The sequence below is a fragment of the Papio anubis genome, chromosome 12 (genome assembly GCF_008728515.1).
Source record: "Papio anubis isolate 15944 chromosome 12, Panubis1.0, whole genome shotgun sequence".
NCBI classification, from domain to species: Eukaryota; Metazoa; Chordata; class Mammalia; order Primates; family Cercopithecidae; genus Papio; species Papio anubis.
In genome coordinates, this window is record NC_044987.1 from 115,599,623 (window position 1) to 115,616,860 (window position 17,238).

General features: G+C 48.2%; 1 protein-coding gene across 5 annotated transcripts in view; it reads left to right on the forward strand.

Moving 5' to 3' along the window:
• Positions 1–17,238, forward strand: part of PACS1 (phosphofurin acidic cluster sorting protein 1) — a 171,547-nt gene that overhangs the window by 132,419 nt on the left and 21,890 nt on the right. For all 5 annotated transcript variants that reach the window (XM_003909531.4, XM_021925517.2, XM_017948244.3 and 2 more), the window contains exons 3-10: positions 4,650–4,739; positions 5,425–5,550; positions 10,240–10,384; positions 10,631–10,722; positions 10,806–10,886; positions 14,166–14,225; positions 15,052–15,212; positions 15,540–15,633. In XM_003909531.4, coding sequence (XP_003909580.2) covers positions 4,650–4,739; positions 5,425–5,550; positions 10,240–10,384; positions 10,631–10,722; positions 10,806–10,886; positions 14,166–14,225; positions 15,052–15,212; positions 15,540–15,633 — 849 coding nt within the window. The remainder of the gene's footprint in view (positions 1–4,649; positions 4,740–5,424; positions 5,551–10,239; positions 10,385–10,630; positions 10,723–10,805; positions 10,887–14,165; positions 14,226–15,051; positions 15,213–15,539; positions 15,634–17,238) is intronic.

Consider the following 17,238-nt stretch of genomic DNA (forward strand, 5'->3'; position numbering starts at 1 on the left):
ATTTTTTTTTTTCGAGAATGGGATCTCACTATGTTGCCCAGGCAGCCCTTGTACTCCTGGGCTCAAGCTATCCTTCCACTTCTGCCTCCTTAAGTGCTGGGATTATAGATGTGAGCCACCACACCCAGCAACAATACTGTTAAACATCTATATGAAAAGAATTTTTGGTTTAAATAAAAAGCATTTAAAACACCAGTAACCTGGCTAGTTGCAGTGGTTCGTGCCTGTAAATCCCGGCACTTGGGAGGCCAAGGCAGGTGGATCACCTGAGGTCAGCAGTTCAAGATGAGCCTGGGCAACATGGTGAAACCCCATCTCTACTAAAAATACGAAAATTAGCTGGGCGTTGTGGCGCACTCCTGTAGTGTCAGCCACTTGGGAGGCTGAGGCAGGAGAATCACTTGAGCCTGGGAGGCGGAGGTTACAGTAAGTCAAGATTGTGCCACTGTACTATAGCCTGTGCAACATAGTGAGACTCCGTCTCAGAATAATAGTAATAAAACACCTGTAACCTAATTTTAAAAATATATTAATATTAATAAATATTTTAATGTGCTATAATGTTACTTTAATATTTAGATATAAATGGTTTTGCTTCTATACTGCAAATGAAGATATACTGTTATATAGATAAACAAATGATACAAAAGTATATTAAAAATAATTTTGAAATTGGACCCTGGTTGGTAGTGCCCCAGGCACCTGGAAGAAGCAAATACTGGAACCCATGAAAGCTAAACCCTTGGGGAAGGGTAGGAAAGACAAGGACAGTAGCGCACCATGCTTGAAAGGGCCGGACCTGGCTGTGATCCCGTGATACACTGCACTCTGCATCCTGCTACCTGCACACGCAGATTCCTTCTAGCGAGTTTGAAATTCAGATAGTGAATTTGGGATAGAAAGTTTTACAGGTATTTAGAGCACATACTTGGGTGGTGATAGTTAATATGATCATATAATGAGGCTACTGCTATTGGAAGGTGATGTCTGATAGTGACAATAAATAAGATAAAGGGGATGGAGAGGGCTGGGGTGGAGGAAGTTAACAGATTCCCTACGGTGGTCACGGTAGACCTGGTTGAGAAGATGTCTTTTACCTAAAGACTTTGAGGGAGGTGAGGGCCGTTCAGGTATCTGGAAGAAGAGCCTTCCAGGCAGAGGGAAGAGCCAGGACCAGGCCCTAAGGCCTTCATATTCTATGAATATATGCTCTGAGCCGAGAAATCTGAAAAGAACCCTAAGCACTCATTACTTTTTTCAACTTTTATTTTGGAAAAAATTCAAACATGCAAAAGTAGAGTAGTTTACAATTCCCTCGATCCCCTTTCCAAGCTGTAATGGTTATCAACTCGTCGCCAGTCTTGTTTCATCTGTGTCCCCATCTGTTTCCCTTCACCAGTGTTATTTTGAGGTAATCCATACATCATAACATTTCACCCACAAATATTCCAATATGTAATTAAAAAATGTAGGCAGTATTTTTAAACAAAACCACAATACCATTATCACACCTTGGCCAGACACGGTGGCTCACGCCTATAATCCCAGCACTTTGGGAGGCCAAGACAAGTGGATAACTTGAGATCAGGAGTTCAAGGCCAGCCTGGCCAACATTATAAAACCTCGTCTCTACTAAAACTACAAAAATTAGCCGGGCGTGATGGCATGCACCTGTAATCCCAGCTACTTGGGAGGCTGAGGCAAGAGAGTCACTTGAACCTGGGAGGCGGAGACTGCAGTGAGCCGAGATCACGCCACTGTACTCCAGCCTACTCAACAGAGCAAGACTCTAAAATAACAAAACAAAAACCTTAATATCACGAAATCAGTGCTCAAATTTCCAGTTGTGGCATGAATCTCATAAATGTGTGGAAAGTCTTGTGGGAGAGAGTGGCTGTCAGTTTTGCTTTTTATAGTTTATTTGATGCATTCAGTCTTCAGTTGCCACTGTAGCGCTCGAGCTTCGGGGAGTCCTGAGGCCCTGGCCTGTGTGTGGGCTGACTGTGCTTCTGCTGTTATTTTATTTTTGTTGTTGTTTTTTGAGACAGGGTCTCGCTCTGTTGCCCAGGCTGGAGTGCAATGATATGATCTTGGCTTATTATTATTATTATTTTTTTTTTTTTTTTTTTTTTTTTTGAGACGGGAGTCTTGCTCTGACCCCCAGGCTGGAGTGCAGTGGCGTGATCTTGGCTTACTGCAAGCTCCGCCTCCCGGATTCACGCCATTCTCCTGCCTCAGCCTCCAGAGTAGCTGGGACTACAGGCGCCCGCCACCACGCCTGGCTAATTTTTTTTGTATTTTTAGTAGAGACGGGGTTTCACCGTGTTAGCCAGGATGGTCTCGATCTCCTGACATCGTGATCTGCCCGCCTCAGCCTCCCAAAGTGCTGGGATTACAGGCGTGAGCTACCGCGCCCGGCATGATCTTGGCTTATTGCAACCTCTGCCTTCTAGGCTCAAACGATTCTCCCACTTCAGCTTCCTGAGTAGCTGGGATTACAAGTGCACACCACCACGCCCGGCTAATTTTTGTACTTTTTTAGAGACGAGGTTTCCCAGTTTTGCTCAGGCTGGTCTCGAATTCCTGGGCTCCCAAAGTGCTGGGATTACAGGCGCCACCACACCCAGCCTTCTGCTGATTTTATACCCAGCCTTCCCCCTGTGGCTGTTACCCATAGGCAGCATCACTATAGAATGACATAACCATCAGGGCTCTACTTCCTTGGTCTCATTTTGGCCTCATGAGTGACCGAGGCATTTTTCCATGTGTGGAATTTTCCCCTAAGGGTCAGCACCACAGCATAGTACCATTTCAACAGAAACAATTCCCAGAGTAATCACAGCTTTGCCGAAGACGAGAGATGAGCAGCTCAAAACTTGTCATCAATTATAAACAGAGATGGGTATGGGGCTCAAGTCTGTAATCCCAGCACTTTGGGAGGCCACGGCGATAGGATTGCTTGAGCCCAAGAGTTCAAGACCAACCTGGGCAATATAGCAACACCCCATCTCTACAAGTAAAAAATAAAAATAGTAAAAATAGTGTTTCAATGAACAGCTCCTTGTTTACAGATTTTCTTCTTTTTAAAACTCATTCCTGGCCCAGTGTGGTGGCCTGTAATTCTAGCACTTTGGGAGGCTGAAGTGGGAAGATTATTTGAGCTCAGAAGTTAAAGACCAGCCTGGGCAACATAGTGAGACCTCGTCTCTTTTTTTATTTTTAAAAAAAAAAAGAAAAAGAAAAAAACCATTCCCTCCAAGGTCATGGGATCAAGGGAGAAAAAAGAAAATAATATATAAAAATCATGCCCTTAGAATTTATTGTTTTGGATTACAATTTTTGAATGGAAATGTTTCTTTTTTGCCAGGCTACTTTCTAAAAGGGTTACTGTAATTTACTTTGCTTCAACAATGAATGAATTTGGAAATCCTACCACATCCTTACCAACTTTGGATGTTGTGGGGTTTTTTTATTATTGGTATTAATTTTTAAACTGCTTATTTTTTTTAGACAAATTTATTCAACACCATTTATTTGTGTGCTGGGAATCATATTGAACAAGACATATCTTTGTCTTATGGATCTTGAAGTTTAGTGAGATTCAGTAACTGGCAGTAAGAGGGCTGTCTAACCCAAATATTAGGTTTGGAGCAGGGGAGGTTAAAGAGGAAGTTCTTGGGGGAAAAAAAAAAAAGGAACGGTGGGCAGGGAGGGTCATACACACCCTGGAGGCTGACACTACCGGCCTCTTCCCCAGGAGTGCTGGGAACTCGCAGGCATTAACAAATCATTTTGCTGTGATAACCCTTTATGCACCCTACAGCATCATACATGTAAAATCAGACTTATGGTAGAGGCTTGATTCAAATAAGTACAGTAAGGATTCATGAAATATTTGGACTGGTAAGAATGTTTGGACCGGGTGTGGTGACCCATGCCTGTAATCCTAGCACTTTGGGAGGCTGAAGCGAGCTGATCATCTGAGGTCAGGAGTTCAAGGCCAGCACATGGTGAAACCCCGTCTCTACTAAAAATACAAAAAAAATTTGCCGGGCGTTGTGGCAGGCACCTGTAGTCCCAGCTACTCAGGAGGCTGAGGCAGGAGAATCGCTCGAACCCAGGAGGCGGAGGTTGCAGTGAGCCGAGATCGCACCACTACAGTCCAACCTGGGCGACAGAATGAGACTCGTCTCAAAAAAAAATAAAATTTAATTTTTTTTTTTTTAAAGAATGCTTGTAGAGTTTAGAAGTTGTTTGCAAACATAGTATTTCTTTTGGTCTGATTTTTGGTGACACAGCTTTGACAGATTTTTTTTTCTTTTTATTATTAATATTATTTGAGACAGGGTCTCGCTCTGTCACCCAGGCTGGAGTGCAGTGGCAGGATCATGACTCACTGCAGGCTCGAACTCCCAGGCTCAGGTGATCCTCGCATCTCAGCCTCCTGAGTAGCTGGGACTACAGGCATGTGTACCCCCACCCAGACAAATTTTTTATTTTTTGTAGAAACAGGAGTCTCACTATGTTGCCCCAGGCTAGTCTCAAACTCCTGAGTCCAAGCAGTCCTTCTGCCTCAGCCTCCCAAACTGCTGGGATTACTGGCATGAGCCACTGCACCTGGCCAAACAGACTTTTCTTCTCGGTTTCAGGGATCAAAAAGAATTCTTCGCTCCAACGAGATCGTCCTTCCAGCTAGTGGACTGGTGGAAACAGAGCTCCAATTAACCTTCTCCCTTCAGGTGAGACTCTCCTTATCTTAGGCCCCTAAGATGCTATATCCTGGCTAGTCCCCAGACAGTCCGCTAACCCAGAGACTGTTTTATCCCAGAGCCCCAATTCCCCAACTTGGGTGGGAATGAATAAAAGTCACCTGGAGGTTTATGGCTGGCCTGGAGAGCCAAAGCAACCCCTTAGCCATCCACGGTAAGGGTGTGGAAACCTGGGTAGGCACCATGGCTCCTTCCCTTCCTCTGCCTTGGCTAACAATTGTTAGCCATCTGCTACACCCCATCACCTCTCCTTAGTGATCCTCGCACCCCCCGTGGACCGTGCCACCTTCAGCCTCCACATCGGGTTCTCCGTCCTTCCCCTCTACTCCTTATCCCTCCTAGTCGGTGTCCCTCTCATCATAATTCCAGTAATTCCATGCCCGAATTGAAACACACAGAGAAAACACCTGATAAAGTGGCAAGGAAAGAGACAGTTTTCTGAACGGGTGTGGACCCCAGGGCCGTGGCGTGGAAGCCAGGCACCAACCTGAATCAGTTCCACCAGCAGTAACTTCATGGCTCTCCTTTCAACCCTGATTGTCCCCTTTTACAGACAGGAAGAATTGAAGCACAGAAAGATTGTATGTCCTCTAGAACCCCTCAAGGACCCAGCTTCCCATTAACCATCCTTGACTCTGTGTTTTATATTTCATAGTACCCTCATTTCCTTAAGCGAGATGCCAACAAGCTGCAGATCATGCTGCAACGGAGAAAACGTTACAAGAATCGGACCATCTTGGGCTATAAGACCTTGGCCGTGGGACTCATCAACATGGCAGAGGTGAGAGGAACACAGTCTCCAGACTGTTGGCCTTTGAGTCACAGAGCCCACGGGAGACACCAGCCCAGCCATTTGAGCCTTCCAGATGATTTTCCCAGCCTGCTGGCTAAGTGCTTAATTCTGTTTTACAAGTTAATTATTTGTTGGAAATTCAGAATATACTTGTTTTTATCAAGTACTTTTCCTTCATGAAAAGTTTTAACTTTTAAAAAGGTAAAGCTCAAAAAATTACATAAAATTTCAAACTTTCAGAAAAGTTACAAGAATAGTACGAAGAATTCCCATATGTGGATTCATCCAAGTTCTTTAACATATTACCACATTTCTTATTCTCTCCTCATAGACATATTGTTAGGTATTATTTTCTGAGCCAACTTTCTGAGAGTAAGTTGCAGGCACGACGCCCCATTACACGTTAATACTGCGTCATGTTAACTTCCTTAACATGAGAATACTCTGCTGTCTAAACTCCCTGCCACCATCAAGATCAGGACACTAACATTGAGATAAGATTGCCATCTAACTCACAGTCCCTGTTCCAATTGTGCTGAGTGTCTCAGTGATCCATCCCCTTTATGGGTCTGGGATTGATCTAGGATTACGTGCCGCATGTCACTGTGTCCTTTGTCCCCTTCAGTCTGCAGCAGCTCCTAGGTTTTGCTTACCTTTCATGACCTTGACATTTTTTAAGCGCACAGGCTGGTTACTTTCTTGAATAATCCTCAGTCCAGGTTAGCCTGATGTTGCCTCAAGATTAGATTCCATCTGTGTGTTTCTGGCAGCGTTACCACAGAAGTGTTCTGTTCTCAGTGCAGCTTAGGCAGCACCTGATGTCAGTTGGTTCCTTTCCTGGGGATATTAACTTTTAATTTTTTTTTTTATTTTTACTTTTTTTTTTTTTTGAGACAGAGTCTCACTCTGTCGCCAGGCTGGAGTGTGGTGGCATGATCTCGGCTCACTGTAACCCCCACCTCCTGGGTTCAAGTGATTCTCCTACCTTAGCCTCCTGAGTAGCTGGAACTACAAGCGTGCACCACCATGCCCAGCTAATTTTTTTTTTTTTTTTTTTTTGTATTTTTAGTAGAGACTGGGTTTCACATGTTGGCCAGGATGGTCTCAATCTCCTGACCTTGTGATCCACCTGCCTTGGCCTCCCAAAGTCCTGAGATTACAGGTGTAAGCCACCGCGCCCAGCCTTTCTTTTCTTTTTTTTTTTTTTTTTTTTTTTTTTAAGAGACAAGGTCTTGCTGTGTTGTCCAGGCTGGCTGGTCTCAAACTCCTAGGCTCAAGCAATCCTCCCTTCTCCGCCTCCCAAAGTGCTGGGATTACATGCATGAGCCTCTGTGCCCGGCCTGATATTATCACTTGGTTAACATGGAGTCTGCAGGGTTTTTCCACCACAAAGTTAATTAATAAGCATTTTTACTTACTGGAAAAAAATATTTTATGGGGAGATAAATATATTATGGGGAGAAAAAGGTAGGTAACTTATCTTTTTCTTTATCACATTTTCACCTACTGGTTTTAGCATCTATTCATGATTCTTGCCTTAATTGGTCATCACTATACTTTGATGCTTACCAGACAGTGAATTTCTAATCCCACCATTCCTTACATATTTATTAATTGGCTTTTTTTTTTTTTTTTTTTTTTCCTGAGAGGGAGTCTCACTTCATTACCCAGGCTTGAGTGCACTGGCACAATCTCTGCTCACTGCAAACTCCACCTCCTGAGTTCCAGCGATTCTCCTGCCTCAGCCTCCAGAGTAGCTGGGATTACAGTGGCCCGCCACCAGGCCCAGCTAACTTTTTTGTATTTTTAGTAGAGACGGGGTTTCACCATGTTGTCCAGGCTGGTCTTGAACTCCTCGCCTCAAGTGATCCCCCTGCCTTGGCCTCCCAAACTGCTGGGATTACAGGTGTGAGCCACTGCTCCCAGCCTCATTAATTGGCTTTCTGTAGTAAGATAGTGCTTTTCCTTTGCTCTCATTTATTTGTGTCAGTTATGGACCGCGGATTCCTGTTTTATTTGATGGGACTGAATCTGCTACTATCATTTTTTTATTTTGATGCACAGACTTGTCAGGTTTGGCCTGTGGGAGCCCCTTCATGCCGGCTTCGAGTCCTTTGTACTGTATCTCATCATTCTTTACATCCTACCATACTTTCTGGTACAAAACATTTCAGGCTCATCTTGTACTTTCGAAACCTGACCCAGCCCCAGAATGAGCAGATTCTCCAAGGAGCCCTGGTTCTTTTCAGTGGAGAATGGTGTTCAGAAACCAAGATCTGGGTACCAGGAGTGCCCATGTCCCCAACTCGGTGTCATCTACTCCCACTGAGCAGACAGAGCTAAGAGAGATCTGTCTGTATGCACACATGTGCTCGTGTCTACACACACGTCACAGCTCCTTTCAGGTCTAGGTCCAGATCTGTCTAACCATGAGCACGCATCGGTAATTTCAGTTCCAACCCAATGGCTTTTTATAGCTTTTATTTCTCCATATTTCTGATTCCCTTTTGGAATGGTAAGAAGTCAGGCTATGATTATTCTCAATACATGCACTCACTAGTGAAGCTCCCTGGGTGCCAGGCAGTTCCTCTCAGCCCTAACGGGAAGAAGAAAGCAGCCACTGATCTATTTTTAAAATTATTTCTGTACTTTAATAAATTAAATAGGAACAATTTTGTGTCCATGATAGAAAATTTGAGATAGTCCCAGCCCGTCTTTCTGTCCTGCTCAGTCAGTGTTTGTGTCAGTGTGGAGACAAGGGGCAGTGAATTCCCACCAGCACCCCCTGCCCCTGCTACGCCAGGCTCTGCCATTCCCTGTAGACTGGGCTCCTTTTCCTTATTGCCAGTGATAGGCGACCACCACCTGTAGGCCTGGCCTCACCCAGACTCAAGAGCAAGTTTCTCTGTAAAGGACTTACACTAAAATTAGTCCTAGAGATTAGCAACTATTTCTTTTGTTCCCTCCCTCCCTCCCTCCCTTCTTTCTTTCCTTCCTTCCTTCCTTCCTTTTTCTTCCTTTCTTTCCTTTCCCTCCCTCTCTCCCTCGCTCACCTGCTCTCTCTCCTCTCTCTCTCTTTCTCTTTCTTTCTTTCCATCTTTCTTTCTTTCTTTTCTTTCTCTCTCTCTCTCCCCCTTTCTTTCTCCCTTTCTTCTTTCTTTTTCTTTTCTTTCTTCCTTTTTTCTTTTTCTTTTTTTTTTTTTTTGAGATAAGAGTCTCACTGTCACCCAGGCTGGAATGCAGTGGTGCAATCACAGCTCACTACAGCCTCGACTTCCTGAGCTCAGGTGATTGTCCCACCTCAGCCTCCTGAGTAGCTGCAACTACAGGCATGTGCTACCACACCAAGCTGATTTTTTTATTTTTAGTAGAGACAGGGTTTCACCATGTTGCTCAGGCTGGTCTGAAACTCCTGGACTCAAGCAGTCTGCCCGCCTCAGCCTCCCAAAGTGCTGGGATTGCAGGAACAGACTACTGTGCCTGGCCGAGCAACCATTTTCTATATTTTATTTTATTTTATTATTAATTTTTTTTAGATGGAGTGTTGCTCTGTCGCCCAGGCTGGAGTGCAATGGCATGATCACGACTCACTGCAACCTCTGCCTCCTGGGTTCAAGCGATTGTCCTGCCTCACCCTCCCGAGTAGCTGGGACTACAGGCGCCTGCCACCATGCCTGGCTAATTTTTTGTATTTTTAGTACAGATGGGGTTTCACCGTGTTAGCTAGGATGGTCTCGATCTCCTGACATTGTGATCCGCCCGCCTCGGCCTCCCAAAGTGCTGGGATTACAGGCATGAGCCGTTGCGCCTGGCCCAAGCAACCATTTTCCATCGTGATTGTTATCTTTAAGCACATGGCCCTGACCAGCACTTCTGGGGATAATTTTAAAGCTAAGACCTTAGGCCAAGGGCAGTGGCTCATGCCTGTAATCCCAGCACTTTGGGAGGCCAAGGCAGGAGAATTGCTTGAGCCCAGGAGTTTGAGATCAGCCTGTGCAACATAGTGAGACCCCATCTCTACATAAAATTTAAAAATTAGTTGGGCATGGTGGTGTGTGCCTGTGGTCTCAGCTACTGAGGCTGAGGCGGGAGGATCACTTGAGCCTGGGAGGTCGAGACTGTAGTGAGCTGTGATCACACTACTGCATGCCAGCCTGGGTGACAGAGTGAGACCTTGTCTTTAATAATAATAAAAAACCAGGCTGGGTGCAGTGGCTTATACCTGTAATCCCAGCACTTGGGAGGCCGAGGCGGGCAGATCACGAGGTCAGGAGTTTGAGACCAGCCTGGCCAACATGGTGAAACCCTGTCTCTACTAAAGATGCAAAAAAATATTAGCTGAGCATGGTGACAGACGCCTGTAATCCCAGCTACTTGGGAGCCTGAGGCAGGAGAATTACTTGAATCTGGGAGGCAGAGGTTGCAGTGAGCCAAGATTGCGGCACTGCACTCCAACCCGGGTGACAGTGAGAGGCTCTGTCTCAAAAAAAATAAAATAAAATAATAATAATAAAAGTAAGACCATGAAGCAGTAGGACAGTAGACACGGATTTGAAAGTGAGGAAGAAAATGTATCAGCAGAATGCCGTTGCTGCTGGGGGGCTTGTGCGTTCCGTGGCTGCGTTTCTCCAGGTGCCTCTGTAGTAACATGCCTCCACCACCTCCCCTTGCTCCTAGGTGATGCAGCATCCTAATGAAGGCGCACTGGTGCTTGGCCTACACAGCAACGTGAAGGATGTCTCTGTGCCTGTGGCAGAAATAAAGATCTACTCTCTGTCCAGCCAGCCCATCGACCATGAGGGAATCAAATCCAAGCTCTCTGGTAAGATGCATGTAGCGTCTGGAGACCCTACAGCCCATCCTGGGAAAGCTGAACAAGACAGTGCCCGAAATGTTCCTGGGCAAGAGACCTTTAGAGACCCCTGGAAGTAAAATGTGGCTTTGGCCCTGCCCTCCCCTCCACCCTGGCTGTGTTTCCCCCAAAGAGAACCATTGATTCCAGCCCATCGAAGTCTCTTGGGCCAGATCTTCCCATTGCAAGGTTATCTTACTCAGGTGTCTGTTGCAGATCGTTCTCCTGATATTGACAATTATTCTGAGGAAGAGGAAGAGAGTTTCTCATCAGAACAGGAAGGCAGCGATGATCCATTGCATGGGCAGGTAACTTTCCATGGTCCCTCACGTGGAGCATCCAAGAAACTCCTGGGGTGTCCCACCCTCATTCTGTCCCCGTACCCACTTAGGACTTGTTCTATGAAGACGAAGATCTCCGGAAAGTAAAGAAGACCCGGAGGAAACTAACCTCAACCTCTGCCATCACAAGGGTGAGCCTCAAAGGTCTGGGGAGTGGTTGGCTAAGATTTTCAGTCTGGGGGTAGGTTGGCAGCAGCATATTCAGGTCTAGAAGAGCCTTCTTAAAATATATCAACACAGGGTCATCCCGTCAACGATTCCGATGCACGCTGTGTATCCTCACCACCACCCAATTAGACTCACTGTTGTTGGGAACCACCATTACTGATAAGAGTGTTATATCCTTCAGGTTATTGTTGGATAGAAAAAAGGAGGAGAACCCTTCTTTTAGAATTCAGAACAGATAGTGGTCCATCAGGGAACAGACCGCCTCCCACCCACTCCAGTGGCTGCTTCATGTCACATGCTGTCCTCTGCAGGGAGAAGACCAGCTCCCTCTAGGAGTTGTTTTAATCATGTGCTGAACTTATGCAGAGATAATAGGCCAGTTGTGGGGTGCTCCCATGACCTTGGGCTTGCTAAGCTTTAATGACATCAGGTATTGTTCCTGCCTTAACGGATCCATAACCTTGGAGACCAGGTGCCTTTTGATACTTTTCCTCCTTAAGAGTTCCGCAAGAGTCACTGTTTTGATGACATTTGAGTCCTGGACTGAGAAGCTAAAAACCTGAATTCCTAGGTGGTCTTTTAACAGATTCTGGAGTACCTGCATGAAGTGTGGGAGGGCCAGAAGTGCTGGGAACATTTCCGAAGGGGAATTCACAGCTCCATTTCCCCAGAGGCATCCTGATTCTCCCCAGTGCAGAGCTAGCCTAGGGACCAACCCCCTGAGAGCTGAGATACCTGCCCCTTCAGGGATGAGAGGAGGCCAGATGCTGTCACCTCTCCCATCACACTGAGGTGTCACTGGACTTCAGGTAAATCTGCAAGACTGTGAACTGGATTTCCCATCCAGTCAGCAACTAGGGAGCGGGAGGACTGTTTCCTTGTCCTTAGGTATCCACCTCTTGATTGGTGCTTCAAATGGTCCCCATAAGGTGTGTCACCAGTGCCCCAAATGCTTGACCTCCATTGCACTCTGGAAATAGGGAGTGACTGTAGGATCTCTCTGTAGTCAGCCCCTGCTGCTGAGTCTTTCTTTTTCCTGCTCTGTAACCAGAAAGCGGCCCTATTTTCTTCCCAACAGGTGCCCCCAGAGCTTAATAAGTCACCTCATCCTACGTGGGGTCTCCTCCTTGGCATGACCCTGGCACGTGACTGGAATTCAGTGCTCCTGCTAATGTTCACTCCTCCAGAAGTGTTTTTCTTTTTTTTCCTTTTTTTTTTTTTTTTTGAGACGGAGTCTCGCTCTGTCACCAGGCTGGAGTGCAGTGGCACCATCTCGGCTCACTGCAAGCTCTGCCTCCTGAGTTCACGCTATTCTCCTGGCTCAGCCTTCCGAGTAGCTGGGACTACAGGCGCCCGCCACCACGCCCAGCTAATTTTTTGTATTTTTAGTAGAGACGGGGTTTCACCGTGTTAGCCAGGATGGTCTCGATCTCCTGACCTCGTGATCCGCCCACCTCGGCCTCCCAAAGTGCTGGGATTACAGGCGTGAGCCACCACGCCCAGCCTTTTTTTCTTTTTAAGCTGCAGGCACTTTCCAGTTCTACCCCAGAGACTTAGTGACCTCCCGTAGTGCCTGTCTCCTCTGTGCATGCGCATTCTTCTGTCTCACCAAGAACACAGATGTACTTGACCTTCTCTGAACATGTCTCATGCTGCGCTGTCACTGGGAGCTCGACTTTTTTTCTCTGTTGTGAAGGCCCTTTCTCCCCTTTCTTTGAAGATTTATCGGTCTCGCAAGTTCATTGTTTTCATCCCCAGGCAGCAAGTCTGTCATTCAGGCAGGAAGTACATATGACCACAAGCTAAGCATCATGCCCAGAGACAGATAAAGGCCCAGTCCATGCCATCAAGCACACAGCATCTAGTGACACCACACATTTCAACAAATAATTACAGTCCAGTAGGACAGGTGCCAAAAGACATAGCTGTGCAATGACTCCAGGGGACTGTGGCCACCTGTCCCAGAAGTGCCAGGACAGCTTTCCACATGAGATGCTGAGAGATAGGTTATTTAAAATAAAACTTCACCAAGCGGATTTGGGCAAAATTTTTATTCAAGGCAGAAGATATCCTATATAAAGGCCCACTACAGTGCTGTGGCTCACGCCTGTAATCCCGGCACTTTGGGAAGCGGAGGCAGGCGCATCACGAGGTTAGGAGATCGAGACCATCCTGGCCGCCATGGTGAAACCCCGTCCCTACTAAAAGTACAAAAATTAGCTGGGTGTGGTGGCGTGTGCCTGTAATCCTGGCTACTCAGGAGGCTGAGGCAGAGAGTCGATTGAACCAGGGAGGCAGAGGTTGCAGTGAGCCAAGATCACCCCACTGCACTCCAGCCTGACGACAGAGCAAAACTCCATCTCAAAAAAAAAAAAAAAGGCCCAGTACAACGGCATACAGTTTTTCCCAGGAACTCGAAGCAGTGAGTTTCCACTTGACTATGGGGTGTGAAGGGTCAAATAGAGAGATAAGGTTAGAAACAGGCAGACCCAGGCTTTGGACACTTACAGGCCTGACCGCTGAGCTCTGTTCAAGTAGTGGAGGCCAGTGAAGACTTCTAGTGGGAGGGTAGCATGAGCAGGTTTGCACGCAGAAGGACCACTGTGGGCTGTGGAGGGAACAAAACCAGAAACAGGCGGGCAGGGCATGAGATGTCAGCTGAAGGCTGTTGCTGTGATCCCAGAGAGGCGAGGAGAAAGGCCTGAATGGAAACAGTCGTGTCACAGATGGAAAAGGGAGGATCCACGGTAGCCAGAATGGGCCTGTGGGGAGAACGGGAGGGAGAGACTCCAGGCGTAGATGTGGGTTCAGGTGTGTTGGTGACATCAGTAAGAGGATCAGAGTGCAAGGAGAAGACGCTGCGTTCCACCGTGGAGCTGGTAAGGCTGAGGTGCCCATGCTGTGCATGCGCAGGTGGGAGTCAGCAGTGGGCACTGTGGATCTGAAGGGCAAGCAAAAGAGATGAGCTGGAGACCCACATTTGGGAGGTGTTGGGGCACAGTGGGGCGAAGGACCTGGGGATAGACATTCCTTCTCCCCGCAGCTGCACCCAAGGCCCAGGAGCCACACAAATTCGGCCTGTCTTCCTGAAAGGCTTTGAATGCCAAGGGCAGAGACCAAGTCCTCCAGTCTTCGTGTCCTCTCATAGCTCATCATGAAAGTGGGCTCTGGTGGATGTTTGTTCACTTGAATTGACCCCAAGTGGACGTTGCTGAGAACTATCGTGCTATTTGTCCCTACAGCAACCTAACATCAAACAGAAGTTTGTGGCCCTCCTGAAGCGGTTTAAAGTTTCAGATGAGGTACGGCCCCTTACTCCCAAGGTTAATGGTGAGTTGAATTCCCCGGGTTTCACCCAGCATCCCTGGTGTACACTCTGTATTGCCACTGAGAGTCAGGATTCTGGGATTAATATTCCTGCTCCCCGTGGCCTGCCTGGTAGAGCCCTAAGGAAGCGGGTAGCTAAGAAGGACTTAAGCGAGTGGAGGAGAGAAAGAAGCTGTGCACACAACGTAGGGCAGCACAGCTACGCCCGACCCTTGGTGATGCCCAAGCCTCTGGTGTGCGATACAGGGACAGACCTGGCAGATGCTGCTGCGGTTGTCACTTAATTTCCCCTCTTATCCCATGGGAACATCAGTGAGCAGCAGCTTGTGAGGTGGAAATGTCCTTGGTGGTCAGCCGTGGAATAACCAGGAGTGGGCTGCTGAGAGAGAAGCAGTCTTTTCCCTGGGCACCGGGAGGGACCCATTTCTACAGGCTTCTAAGTGGGCTAACAGAGGAATAAAGATGAAAATTGTTGAGAGTGATTGCTTCGCCTTCCTGTGGGCTGTAAGGAGGGTAGGACGGGCCCACACAGGCCATGGGCCTCGGGATTCCTCAGCTGTCCCTCCTGCACAGCTTCACAGCGTGGAGTGGTGGCAGAAACCAGGGGGAAGGTGGCCTCACCATGTCCCCTCCCTCAGGCTGGATCATGGAAATGACGTGAAGGTTACTCCAGCCAGTGTGAAGCTCTGGCGTGTCCCTTAAGCAGGACTATAAGGGTGGCCCAAGAGAAAGGAGCTGCTCATCAACCACAACTGTTAATAGGGGTGACCCTAAATTCAGAGACTCTTTTTTCCCCTGCAGGTGGGCTTTGGGCTGGAGCATGTGTCCCGCGAGCAGATCCGGGAAGTGGAAGAGGACTTGGATGAATTGTATGACAGTCTGGAGATGTACAACCCCAGTGACAGTGGCCCTGAGATGGAGGAGACAGAAAGCATCCTCAGCACTCCAAAGCCCAAGCTCAAGTGAGCCCCGCTCTCTGTAGCTGGCCTCCAGACTCTCCTTCCTGGTCATAGCAGTCTCCTGACCCCTCCCTCGCTGTCCCCTCTATTACCAGGGAATCCTGGTCCTTCATTCTTTGTGAACTTCTGGCTCTCTGGGAGAAGGTCACTGTTTTGCCTCTTACTGACAGAAGTCCTATAGGACTCTCAGGAAGTCCCCCCTCCCCCGACCCGACCCGCCTCTTCACCTTGCACTTCCCTGCTCGCCCTGAATGCCAGCTCCACTCAGCTCTCCCAGCGTGCTGTTCTGAGCCCTGGCAGCACTGACCCTGGCTGTGCTCTTCACCACAGGCCTTTCTTTGAGGGGATGTCGCAGTCCAGCTCCCAGACGGAGATTGGCAGCCTCAACAGCAAGGGCAGCCTCGGAAAAGACGCCACCAGCCCTGTGAGCGCAACCGCGGCTACGGGGCGGGGTGGGACCATGCCATGTCGGGGCTCAGCACTCCGACCCTCTGCGTCTCTGATCAGGGCTCATGTTGTGACCTTAGAAAAGTGGCCTCATTGGCCGGGCACAGTGGCTCATGCCTGTAATCCTAGCACTTTGGGAGGCGGAGGCGGGTGGATCATGAGATCAAGAGATTGAGATCATCCTGGCCAAAGTGGTGACAACCAGGCTCTAATAAAAATACAAAAATTTCCCAGGCGTGGTGACATGCACCTGTAGTCCCAGCTACTCAGGAGACCAAGGCAGGAGAGTCACTTGAAGCCGGGAGACAGAGGTTGCAGTGAGCCGAGATTGAGCCACTACACTCCAGCCTGGCGACAGAGCGAGACTCCCTCAAAAAGAAAAAAGAAAAGTGACCACATCTTGTTTCAACCTCAGTTTTCTTCCCCTCAGTCTGACTGGGAGCTTAGCTCTTTGGGGTCATTGCTGTGTCAGGCTGAGTTGTTCTTTTGGTCTGTTGCTGCCATGGCCCAGAGCCTTCCCTCTCAGAACACATACAACCTCCCCCTCTGCTGGGTGCGGTGACTCACATCTGTAATCCCAGCTCTTTGGGAGGCCGAGGCGGGTGGATCACTTGAGCCCAGGAGTTCGAGACCAGCCTGAGCAAAAATGCAAAAGTTAGCCAGACGTGGTGCATGTCTGTAGACCAGCTCCTCGGGAGGCTGAGGCAGGAGGATCCCTTGAGCCCAGGAGGCAGAGGCTGCAGTGAGCTGTGATCGCACCACTGCTCTCCAGCCTGGGTGACAGAACAAGACTTTGTCTCAACAAAAACCTCTCCCTTCATGTGCGTTCTTTGGTAGCTGAGAGTGTGGCATGGAGTGGGCATTTGGCCAGTGGTGAGTGGCCCTGCACCAGGCTGGGGAAGGAGCAGGTATGGAGAGGAGGGGAGCCACTGAGATGTGCTCAGGAGGCCCTAGTAGGCTTTATTGGACCAAGAATCCATAGAGGGGAGCAGTGCCCCGAGAAAGTTTATAATTTGGTCAAGAGGTTTCCATTTTTCCTGGTGAGCAAGGGGAAAAGGGGGCATATACTGTAACACCCGGAGCCACGACCTGGGCCTTGCTCCATCCCTCCTAGGAAAGGCCCTGCTCCCTCAGCAGATCGCAGGCAGGGGTGGGGGTGAGCCTGAAGCGACCTCAGACCCTAGGAAGCTGCTCTTCTTTCGTTTACAATGGAAGGCAAGTGAGCGTTGTAAAGTGAGCGTTGTAGCGATGTGAGTGCCCAGCTTAGGGTTTGCCCTCCAAAGCCCAGTGTCTTTTCCGTAGATCAAAGAAACACGTCCTTTAAGTCCTCCTGTTCACCTGCTTTACTGGCAGATGAAGCCTAGTCATTGTTCACCAGGGGGAATACCAAACTCGCCCTGCAGATCGGTAGTAATTGTACGGAGATGATAGGAAACAGGGGAGGCCTCCACCACTGAAAAGCACAGGTCTGAAAGGGCAGGTTCCCGTCCTGGAAACCACCGTCTCTTGGTGCATCCCCTGGCTGCACTTCTGCCTGCTGCCACCAGATGGGGCTCTCTCCCAGCGCACCACTTTTCCTGGT